Source organism: Microcebus murinus, chromosome 17, assembly GCF_040939455.1.
Source record: "Microcebus murinus isolate Inina chromosome 17, M.murinus_Inina_mat1.0, whole genome shotgun sequence".
In the NCBI taxonomy this organism is placed as follows: domain Eukaryota; kingdom Metazoa; phylum Chordata; class Mammalia; order Primates; family Cheirogaleidae; genus Microcebus; species Microcebus murinus.
The window spans coordinates 42,341,243-42,354,016 of record NC_134120.1 but is presented as its reverse complement, the minus strand read 5'-3'; the positions used below and the strand labels follow the sequence as shown (position 1 = coordinate 42,354,016).

The following is a 12,774-nucleotide window of genomic DNA, read 5'->3' as shown; positions in this document are numbered from 1 at the left end:
GTCTCAGCGATCCTACTGCCTCAGCCTCCCGAGTAGCTGGGACTACAGGCATGCGCCACCATGCCCAGCTAATTTTTTGTATATATATTTTAGTTGGTCAATTAATTTATTTCTATTTTTGGTAGAGACGGGGTCTTGCTCAGGCTGGTTTCGAACTCCTGACCTTGAGCAATCCGCCCGCCTCGGCCTCCCAAAGTGTTAGGATTACCTTTTATTCTTTTGATAATTTTTATTATTCTATTATTTTTGTTTACACATTCTTATATGATTCTCTTAAGTCATTTTCCCAGAGATTACAACATGCCTTCTGGACCACTTAAAGTTTAATATAAATTAGAATTTTCACTACTTTCTGCAACAATGAAAGGAAGTTAAAACACTTTAACTCCATTTTCTTTCTTTTTTTTTTTTGAGACAGAATCTCACTCTGTAGCCCGGACTAGAGTGCCGTGGTGTCAGCCTAGCTTGTAGCAACCTCAAACTCCTGGGCTGAAGCAATCCTTCTGCCTCAGCCTCCCAACCATTTTCCCTCTTACTAGTTATATGCTATTTTTGTCATAAATTTTAATACTATATATCTTTATAAATTTATTTGAATGTATGCATATACTTACCATTAATGTTCATTACTTCCTATATCTCCAAACTTCCATCTTTGATCATTTCCTTCTGTCTGAAGAACGTTCTTTAGTATTGCCTTTAGTGACTATCTTTTGGTGACTAATGTCTTCTGTTTTTGTGTTAAAAATACCTTAATTTTGTCTTCAATCTTGAAAAACATTTTTCACTAGATATAGAATATCACATTTACGTTTATTTTCTTTTAGCATGTTGAAGACAGAATTCTATTATGTCAGTTAGAAATCACCTGACAGTCCTATCATTGCTCCTTTTTGGTAACATGTCTATTTTTTTCTTTGGAAAACTTTAAGATTTCTTCGTTGTCTTTGGTTTACAGCAGGTTTACTGTGGTTTTTCTAAATGCGAATTTTATCCTGCATGGTGTTAATCATTTTTCCTGAAACTGTTGCTTGATTCTTTTGCCAGTTCTGAAAAATTCTAAACCACATTATCTTTATATGTTATTTCTACCCTATTTTTCTATCATTGTCATTCTGGTACTGTACCTGTATACAAGGGCTGTCCAGGAAAGTATCCAGCCATTATTGATATAATGAGAACAGTTACATGGCTGGATATTTTCTGGACATCCCTCGCATACATTATAGTTTTTAACATATCCAATATTTTTTTTCAATGTTCTCTTTCCTTTTATCTCTGTCTACTTTGATATGGATTTTTTTCACTATCTTCCAGTTCCCCACTTCTCCCTTTAAAGAGATCTGACCCTACTTTTAAATCTATTCGTTGAGTTCCTAATGTCAGTTAAAGTTTTCATTTCTATAATTTCCAATTTACTCTTTTTTAATACTTCTAGTCCTTACTGAAAGTCTCAAGCGTATCTTTTACCCCTTGAATATAATTATCTTATTTGTTTCAAAAATCTGTGTCTTTCCCTAGCAAGCAGACTAAGAAAAAAAGAGAAAAAAAATCTATATCTGATAATGCCATTATCTGAATCTTATAGTACCTTGTTTCCATTGTCTATTGTTTCTCGTTTGTTCACATCATGTATTATTTGGCATGGTTAATTTTGATTGAGTTCAGGATATTTCATATGAAAATTGCAACAATTATTTGAGGCTCTGCATGATATCATCTTACTCTACAGAGGATTTACGCTTGCTTCTGGAAGGCAGCTAGTCATGCAGGGCCACTAGTAATGTTTTATCCTAGTACTTTAAAACTTTTGGCCTCAAAAAGACTTTGCTCTCTTAAAAATTATTAAAGACCTCATAGAGCTTTTCTTTTTATGTGGGTTATATCTATCAATGTTTACTATATTAGAAATTACTTATTAATTTATGAAGAAATAAACTCATTACATCTGGACACATTTAACATATTTATATTTTAAAAACCCTACATTTTCCAAAATTAAAAAAAAATAGTGAAAAGAGACATTACAAATCTCTTCAATGTCTGGCTTAATGGAATACATCTGGATTCTCATAGCTGCTTCTACATTCAAACTGTTGCCATATGCTATGTTAATTGAAACAGGGGGAAAAATCCAGCCTCCCAAAGATACGCAGTAGGAAAGAGAGAAGTATTATTTAAACAGCCTTCTTAGATCACTTCAGATCAATCATTCACTGACTGCAAACCACTGTATATCTTTGATACTAGACTAACACTCAAAAATGATAATTTATTAAAGTTGAAATGCATAATCTAAAATCATATCAATGAACTTTTAGAAGTTGCATTAAAACACATTGGTCTATTTGAACATCTCTTTTACTTATTCATAATTCTCTACCATGCTTTGGTTATTGACTGGTTTATGGAGTTATACATATCTTCCAAATGTACTATGTCAAAAACCAAATTTGGGCCGGGCATGGTGGCTCACACCTGTAATCCTAGCACTTTGGGAGGCCGAGGCGGATGGATTGCTCAAGGTCAGGAGTTCGAAACCAGCCTGAGCAAGACCCCATCTCTACTAAAAATAGAAAGAAATTAATTGGCCAACTAAAAATATATATACAAAAAATTAGCCGGGCATGGTGGCGCATGCCTGTAGTCCCAGGTACTCGGGAGGCTGAGGCAGTAGGACTGCTTAAGCCCAGGAGTTTGAGGTTGCTGTGAGCTAGGCTGACGCCATGGCATTCACTCTAGCCTGGGCAACAAAGCGAAACTCTGTCTCAAAAAAAGAAAAAAAAAAATTTGTTAATATCACCATCAATCTCATCAGTAAAGTCTCTAATTATAAAGTAGCTGTCAAGTTCATGGTGATGAATAAAGGTCTTCAAAAATTCTAACTTTTGCTTGAAAGTCTGAATTTTCTCCTTGGAAATAAATAAAATCTGTTATCTGTTTTGGGGTATATTTTTGTTTGAAGTGACAGGCTCACTTTGTTCTTTTTCAAATGCTTGCATAAATATCTAACTCTAAATAATCACAGTTTATCAGTCATTCTTTCAAATACAAATAGTATTCCATGAGAAAGTGGTATGGCTCAGCTTTCAGATTTACAGAAATGCTTTGTTTCAAACTAATCATCCTACTTTAAATGCAATAAAAGTGCTTTATATTTACTTCCATTTTGTCATTCTGAATAACAAAAAAATAGGTACTCAAATGTCAAAACTTAATATAATTAATAATTTACTGCTTATCCAATGACATGCTAAAATTAAATTGGCTCTTTTTCATGAGTGCTTAGTGATAAAGAATACAATATATACTACAGACTGAACTCCCTAATACAAAAATCCAAAATCTGAAATGCTTGAAAATCTAAAACTTTTTGAGCATTGACACAAGTAGAAAATTTCACACTTGACCTCATGTCACAGTCAAAACACAGGTGCACCATATATAGTCCATTCAGCATCCCCAAGCAAAAATAGGTCCTCTCACCCACCTTCAGTTGTTATATATCTTTTCTGCGCATGCCCAGACTCTCACACAAGCAGGCCCATAAAGAATAAAGTTGCACATGTGCAGGCCACATGCGCCAACAGCAGGTTCCCCACAATGTCACACATGGGGACGAGACCTATGTGCATGACTATATATATTTTTTTTATTTATTTATTTATTTTTGCTTATTCTCTGCTCTGTAAAGATAGTATTGAAAATGTCAAAAAGAGGAGGCATTTATGTTTACCTACAATCCAAAAAGTTTTGAAGAAACTGGACAGCAGTGTATCTGTGAAATGTTTTCAAAAGAGTATGGGCAGGCTGGGTGCAGTGGCTCATACCTGTAATCCTAGCACTTTGGGAGGCTGAGGTGGGAGGATAGCTCAAGGTCAGGAGTTCAAAACCAGCCTGAGCAAGAGCAAGACCCCATTTCTACTAAAAATGGAAAGAAATTAATAGGCCAACTAAAAATATATAGAAAAAATTAGCCAGGCATGGTGGCACTTGCCTGTAGTCCCAGCTACTCAGAAGGGTGAGGCAGGAGGATTGCTTGAGCCCAGGAGTTTGAGGTTGCTGTGAGCTAGGCTGATTCCAGGGCACTCTAGCCCAGGCAACAGAGTCAGACTCTGTCTCAAAAAAAAAAAAAAAAAAAAAAAGAGTATGGCACTACAGTAACCACCATACGTAATCTGAAGAGACAGAAGAATACACTGCTGAAGTTCTATGCTGCTAAAAGTGATGGACAGAAGTTAATAAAAATAGAAAAACACTGCATAAAGCTAAAAATGAAGATCTCAATTGTATATTGAAATGGTGTACCGAACACAAGCCTCTTGGTATGGTGATTATGAAACAAGCAAAGATCTATCAGGATTAAGTGAACATTGAAAGGAACTGTGAATATTCAACAAGCCTGTTGAAGAAATTCAAGAAGAGACATGGCGTTAAATGTTTAATGATTTGTGGTGATAAAATATCTGCTGATCACAAAGCAGCAGAGAAATTCATTGATGAATTTGCCAAGGTCATTATTGATCTAAATCTGACACAAGAACAAGTCTATAATGCTGATGAAGCAACACTGTTTTGGTGTTACTGCCCCAGAAAGACACTGACTACAGCTGATGAGATAGCCCCTACAGGAATTAAGGATGCCAAGGACAGAATAACTGTGCTGGGATGTGCTAATGTAGCACACATAAGTGAAAATTTGCTGTGATAGGCAAAAGTTTGCATCCTTGATGTTTTCAAAGAGTGAATTCTCACCAGTCCATTGTTATGCTAACAAAAAGGCATAGATCACCAGGGACATATTTTCTGATTAGTTTTATAAATATTTTGTACTATCGCTTGTGTTCACTGCAGGGAAGCTGGACTGGATGATGACTGCAAGATTTGGTCATTCCTTGACAACTGTTCTGCTCATCCTCCAGCTGAAATTCTCACCAAAAATAATGTTTATGCCATGTACTTCCCCCCAAATATGATTTCATTAATCCATTAATATCTGACCAGGGTATCTTTACGTCCATGAAGATTAAATATGAAAGGACCTTCTTGAACAGCATGCCAACAATAATGAACAGAGACATGGGTGTGGAAGGTTTTCAAAACAACTTTAGCATGAAAGATGCCATATATGCTGTTCCTGATAGTAGGAACATAGTGACTAAAGGCACAGTTATGCATGCCTAGCACCACCTCTGGCCTGAGACTATGTTCAGTGATAATGATGAAGAAGGTGGTGACTTTGAAGGATTCCATAGATCAAGTGAGAAAAGAAAAGATGTCAGACCTCCTTATATATTAAAAATATATATCTCAGAGTCTGACAGTAAGCTGGAAGAAGTGGATATTGAAGAAATTTTTAGCATCAATAATAGGGCTCCAGTTGTTCATTCATTGACTGATGGTGAAATAGCCAAAATGTTTTTTTATTTCATCATATTATGGGGGTACAAATATTGTTAAAGTTACATATATTGCCCTTGCCACCCCTCCCAACCCTCACCAAAATGGTTTTAAATCAAAGTAATCATGATAATAGCAACAATGAAGATAATGTAGTTAACACTGCAGAAAAAGTACCCATAGATAACATAGTGAAAATGTGTGAGGGGCTTACTGAAGGACTAGAATAGCATATCAGTTTATAAAACCAAAGAGAGACTTCTAAGACAAAATGGTTGTTAATGAGGCAGATGACTCTGGAGGAAACATTTTAAAAGGCTTCTTCATCCCTAGAGGACCCCTTTTCTATTCCCTCAACTGCTTCTTATGTTTATTATCACCTAAAAAAAATAAAATATAGTGGATAGTAATTTTTTAATGAAAACACAGCATCATACATGGAGACTGAAAGTGTACTGTTGCTTGTTTTTGATACAGGCATTCTGGTGATGCTACTGTGCTGTGTAGTTACCCTGAACATGGTATTTTTTCACTGTATTAATGATACGTCATATTTTTGACTGTTAAGTACTTACTGTGAAGGTGATAGTGATTTAAATGATCTGTCTGTGTGCAAGTTTCTCAGTGCCTAGTACGCTATGGCATAATGGTGAAAGAACACTTAAAGTAATGATTTTCTCAACGCTGGTGCTAGCTACTCCTCGAAAAACCCAGTGAGTGGGACTAAGCACGGATTTGTCTGCCAGCACCATTTTCCCTTCCGGGCTGAGTCATCAAAGCAGTCTGAAGAGGAGGGTGAAAAGTGTGGATCCTGTTTCAGTCTACTTTCATATATCATCATGAAAAAGGAAGAAAACATGATATCCCCAAAGGAACAAAATAATTCTTTGGTAACAAACCCCAATCATAAAGAAATATATGAAATGCCAGAAAAAAAATTCAAAATAAAAATGTTAAGAAAATTCAATGAAATACAAGAAAATACAGAAAGACAATTCAACAAAATCAGTTACAAAATTCATGATTTGAATGAAAAATTCAACAGTGATAGATATAATAAAAAAGCACCAAATAGAAATCTGAGAGCTGACGAATTCAATGAATGAAATAAACAATACAATTAAGAGCTTAAAAAAAAGACTAAGCTAAACAGAAGAAATAATTTCTGAAATTGAAAGACAATCCTTCTGAAATACCACAAGTAGACAAAAATATGAGAAAAAAGAATAAAAAAAGGAACAGGCACGGTGGCTCATGCCTGTAATCCTAGCACTTTGGGAGGACTGCTCAAGGTCAGGAGTTCGAGACCAGCCTGAGCAAGAGTGAGACCCCGTCTCTACTAAAAATAGAAAGAAATTAATCTGCCAACTAAAAATATATAGAAAAAATTATCCGGGCATGGTGGCAAATGCCTATAGTCCCAGCAACTCAGGAGGCTGAGGCAGGAGGATTGCTTGAGCCCAGGAGTTTGAGGTTGCTGTGAGGTAGGCTGATGCCAAGGCACTCTAGCCCAGGCAACAGAGTGAGACTTTGTCTCAAAAACAAAAACAAAAAAAAACAAACAGATGAAGAAAGCCTACAGGATTTATAGAACACCATTAACTGAACAAATATCCACACTATGGATGTTCCAGAAGCACAAGAGAAGAAAAAACATGTAACAAACTTATTTAATGAAATAATAGTAGAAAACTTCCCAAATCTTGGTAGAGAGGTGGACATCCAGATCCAGGAAGCTCAAAGAATGCCAAACATATTAAACTAAAACAGGTCTCTCAAAGGCATATTATAGTGAAATTCTCAAAAGTCAAAGGCAAAAAAATAGTTCTAAAAATAGCAAGAGAAAAGCATCAAGTCACATATAAAGAAATCCCCATTAGATCCACTGGATTTCTCAGCAGAAACCTTACAGACCAGGAGGGAATGGCATATATATTCAAAGTACTAGGTGTATGGGGGGGGGGAGGAGTGCTGTCTACCAAGAATATTATACCCAGCAAAGCTATCCCTCAGAAATGAAAAAGAAATAAAATCTTTCACAGACAAGCAAAAACTAAGAGAATTCATCACCAATAGACCAGCCTTACAAAAAATTCTCAAGGGAGTCTTGCATGTGGAAATGAAAAGACAATAACCACCATCATGAAAATATATGAAAGTATAAACAAATGAAAAGAAATCCCATATTTATGGATATAAAGAAATAATATCATTAAAGTAAGCAGACCATTCAAAGCATCTATAGATTCTATCTAATCCCTATCAAAATAGCAATGACATTCTTCATAAAAATAGGAAAGAAATCTTAAAATTTGTATGGAACCACAAAATATCCCAAATAGCAAAAGCAATCCTGAGCAAAAAAAACACAACAAAGCAGGAGGTAGTACACTGCCTAACTTCAAAATATATTACAAAGCTATAATAACCAAAACAGCATGGTACTGGCATAAAAACAGACATACAGACCAAAGGAACAGAATATAGAACCCAGAAATTAATCCACATATCTACAGCCAACTTATTTTGGATAAAGATACTAAGAACACTCATTGGGGAAATGACAGTTTATAAATAGTGCTGGGAAAACTAGATTTCCATATGCAAAAAAAATAAAACTCTACTCATACCTCTCACCTTATATAAAAATCAACTCAAAATGGATCAAAAAACCTAACTATAAGACCCAAAACTATAACACTACAAGAAAACAGGAGAAATGCTTCAGGACAATGGTCTGGAAAAAGACTATATACATAAGACCTCAAAAGCAGAGGCAACAAAAGTGAAAATTAACAAATGGGATTATATCAAACTAAAATGCTTCTGCACAGCAAAGGAAGTAATCAACAGAGTGAAAAGAAAACCACAGAATGGGAGAAAATATTTGCAAAGTATTCATCTGACAGGGGATTTATATCCAGAATATACAAGAAACTCAAACATTCCAACAGTAAAAAGACAAACAATCCAATTGAAGAATGGGCTATCTGAATAGACACATTTCTAAAAAGACATACAAATGGCCAACAAATATATGTTTTAAAAATCTCAACATTACTACTCAGGGAAATGCAAATCAAAAGCACAATGAGGTATCCTCTCACCTCAGTTAGGATGGCTATTATTAAGAAGAAAAAAAGGCCGGGTGCGGTGGCTCACGCCTGTAATCCTAGCACTCTGGGAGGCCAAGGCGGGCAGATTGCTCAAGGTCAGGAGTTCAAAACCAGCCTGAGCAAGAGCGAGACCCCATCTCTACTATAAATAGAAAGAAATTAATATATAGAGAAAAAATTAGCTGGGCATGGTGGCACATGCCTGTAGTCCCAGCTACTCAGGAGGCTGAGGCAGGAGGATTGCTTGAGCCTAAGAATTTGAGGTTGCTGTGAGCTAGGCTGATGCCACGGCACTCACTCCAGCCTGGGCAACAAAGCAAGACGAAAGAAAGGAAAGGAAGGAAAGGAAGGAAAGGAAGGAAAGGAAGGAAAGGAAGGAAAGGAAGGAAAGGAAGGAAAGGAAGGAAAGGAAGGAAAGGAAGGAAAGGAAGGAAAGGAAGGAAGGAAGGAAGGAAGGAAGGAAGGAAGGAAAGAAAGAAAGAAAGAAAGAAAGAAAGAAAGAAAGAAAGAAAGAAAGAAAGAAAGAAAGAAAGAAAGAAAGAAAGAAAGAAAGAAAGAAAGAGAAATAATAGGCCAGGTGTGGTGGCTCACACCTGTAATCCTAGCACTCTGGGAGGATGAGGCGGGAGAATCGTTTGAGCTCAGGAGTTCGAGAGCAGCCTAAGCAAGAGTGAGAACCATCTCTACTAAAAAAAGTAGAAATAAATTAGTAGGACAACTAAAAACACATATAAAAAATTAGCTGGGCATGGTGGCGCATGTCTGTAGTCCCAGCTACTCAGGAGGCTGAGGCAGGAGGATCGCTTGAGCCCAGGAGTTTGAGCCTTGTGAGCAAGGCTGATGCCACAGCCCTTGTCATTCACAGCAACATGGATGGAACTGGAAGACATTATGTTAAGTACAATAAGCCAAGAATAGAAAGTTAAACACAACATTTTCACACTCATGTAGAAGCTTAAAAAAGTTGATGTCATTAGGAGTAAAAAGTAGAACAGATCATACTAGAGATAGATTAGAAACAGTAGGGGGGCTGGGGAGTGAACAGGGAGAGATGTGTTAAAGGATACAAAATTACAGCTAGATAGGAGGAATAAGTTCCAGTGTTCTATACCACTGTAGGAGGACTACAGTTAACAGTAATGTATTATATGGTTTCAAATAGCTAGAAGGAAGATATTGAATATTCCCAACCCAAAAATTGATAAATGTTTGAGATGATGGATATGTTAATTACCCTGATCTGATCACCATACATTGTATGTATCAAAACAGTATTACCAGTATGTTACCCATAAATACAATTATTATTTATAAATTTTTTAAACAGCTAAAAAAATGTTCCCGAGTGGAAAACAGCATATATTAAACAGCACATGGAAAGTAATAACAGTTAAATTTACCTGGCTATTATTACCCACCAGCAACCATTTTAAGTTATTATGCCTATAAACACATTTTAACCTCAGAATATGTTGCTGCAGATTTTTAAATATTCCCATTTTATTGATGAGGACAAAGAGACAGTCATTTCACAGGTTGTAATGTACCAGGTTATACAAAGTTTCTGCTATACCTAAATTGTCACACATCTTTTAAGTTTTGTTCTAGGGGCTTTTACAAAACATCTTCAATTAAAATACTATTATCTTAATTCACATCATTAGCATTAGTTTGATGGACCATTTACTCATCTGCTCTATTTTGCTTACAAGGTAGAAAATGGAAAAAGCAACACTATTTTGATAACTGTAATTTTCCTTCATTAGCTTCAAATAACAAAAGATAACCTGAAAGAGGGAAAAAGAGCAGGCAAATTTAGAATGCGAAACCAAAGGGAAGGAATGGAAATTTAACTTACCACAGTTTCTCTAACAGGTATGCCATAACAAAAATACCTCAATAAAACATGGTCTTTAAAGCCCTATTTTTTGATACCATTTTTTAACCCGAGGTACCTGACATCACCCCTGGGGCAACACTGCCGCGGGAAAACCAGGATGTATTTACCAGGTACCAAGGGCTGGGGAGGAACACCACCAACCCACAGCCACCGCTGGGGTCACGCGGGCGGGAGGCGAGCACTTCCGGGAGGCCGCTGGCAGCGCGTGGCTAGCACTTCCGGGCGGCAGCACGTGGTGGCGCAAGCGGCCCTCTCAGCCGCCTCAGCTGCGGTAGAGTTAGGAGCTCGGTGGGAATCCTCGTAGTCCTGTGGCATGGCGTCTCGGTACGACAGAGCAATCACTGTCTTCTCCCCAGATGGACACCTTTTTCAGGTGGAATATGCCCAGGAAGCGGTGAAAAAAGGATCCACTGCGGTGAGCGAGCAACTGCCAGACTGTCGCCCCTGTTCCTTGTCAGGCTTTAGTGACCCCCGCTTCAGCCTAGGCAGCCAGGAGAGTCCCCCACTTGGGAAAATTGCTTCGTCCCTTTTATTGAGGGAGATGCTGCTTTTGAGATTTGGGCTGGAAGTGGTGGAGTAAAAATTGGTAGATTCATCGGTTTCTATTGTACAACCGCCCTTGTTTAACAACAGATACAGACACAAAACCGGGCGTCGTGGGAAGAAGGTGTTGTAGCCTTGACTCTAGAAGAGATATTAATGGTGTGTCTGACAGTAAGGGAAGGAAAAACTTCTAACCTGTAACAGCCTATTTGAATGCTCCTTGGCCCAGTTCTTCAGGAGTTCAGAGCCTCATGAAAAAGTTAACAGTTTCTTCATGTTGGGAACTATTGTTTAATAACAATTATGATAAAATTGATCATGCCTGCCCCTGAAGTATGGACTAAATAAATGTAAAATAAAATCCTTGTTGACAAATGATTAAAAATGCTAATTCAAGCACACCCATTAAAGATAATTGTCCCAATATTTGACGCCTTTTAGAGACTCAAAAGCCCAAGAATTTCCACTTTTTTGCCACTTTTTTTTTATCTTTAATACTCAGAATTTCTTGAGAGATTATACCCTACTTTAAACTTATGTATCCACATTACAGAAAAACTTTTAAATACTCAGGGTAGCAGTAATACTGCTGCCAAATTTTAACTACATTCAATAATCCTAGTGATTTATAAAAATTTAAAAGGACAAAAGTGCCCTAGTGACCCAAGATCTATTACCCCAGATCTTCCAAGTCTTAGCCTGTGAATTCAAAAGGATCCAAGTTTTTTTTTTTAGCTCTCAAATTTCATGAGCATGTTTGTTGTGTATTTTGGAAATTGAGACAGTAGCTATGAGAATACACCATACATTTTTAAGTCTAGCAGTGTCTATTTTCTTTCACTTTCCATACCAACTTTGTTATGGTAGGAAATAATTCACTTTCATTATAAATCTATCAAATGTAAAGTGGTTAAAAAAAACTAGAAAGATCATTTTTAAAGTATTTTTCTATTTAATTGGGCCCATTTGTTTCATTTCTGTTTTATAGGTAATTTTTTTAGAATTGTAAATTTAAGGAAAGCCTGATGTAGCTTAAACCAAAAGGGTACCATTTTGATAAAAACAAAAAGTTATATAATCCCCAGCATGGCATGTAGCATATGGTTAGAAAATAATGCCCAAGTTTTAGAGCCTAAAATAAAGGGAGTAATGGGAGAAGACTGGGGTGTAATAAGAAACCACATTGGCTCATTTAACATGTTTTAAGAGTGCTATAGAACTGATTGATAGTTCCTTTGTAATGAGTGGTAAAAGGGTAAGGATATAAAAATACCTACAGTGGGCATTTTTAAAGATACATTGGAAGGATGAGACACTTTTGTCTCAGGATTCTGAAATTATAATTTACATGTTTGTATGGAGTTACTCATTGTGTTTCCTTGAGGGTGTTATGATCTTTTATATACAGTAAAGTTTTTAATGGCACTTATTAAAATATGTCACCAAATATTCTGTATATAAATAACAGTTGATATGATGAATTATAAATAAGCCAAAGTTGACCAGTTTTGACCAGTATGTAGCTGTGATATTATTTAGTAATATAAAAAGTTGTATGGGCCATGATAAGAGGCCTTGAGTTCTGTTTCCTTCTTGATTATCTTATAGCAAGAAGTGAGACGAGAGGTCTGTTATCTTTTTGCTTTAGTTCCCTTTTCTATAAATGCAAAATATGTTTGAATAACATTTTGGAGATGTAATACCTTTCTTCTTAGGGAAAAAAGATAAATCCTTTACAGTATTCCCATGGAAAAGATAAGATTTGTTATCATTCCTTATTCTGTCCTTTCCCTGACCCCAAACTGTTATTAGTTC

General features: G+C 36.4%; 1 protein-coding gene across 1 annotated transcript in view; it reads left to right on the top strand.

The window, feature by feature from the left end:
• Positions 1 to 10,627: 10,627 nt before the first annotated feature.
• PSMA8 (proteasome 20S subunit alpha 8) overlaps positions 10,628 to 12,774 on the top strand; it is a 41,901-nt gene continuing 39,754 nt past the window's right edge. The window contains exon 1 of the mRNA XM_012740449.2: positions 10,628 to 10,831. Coding sequence (XP_012595903.1) covers positions 10,730 to 10,831 — 102 coding nt within the window. The 5' untranslated portion in view covers positions 10,628 to 10,729. The remainder of the gene's footprint in view (positions 10,832 to 12,774) is intronic.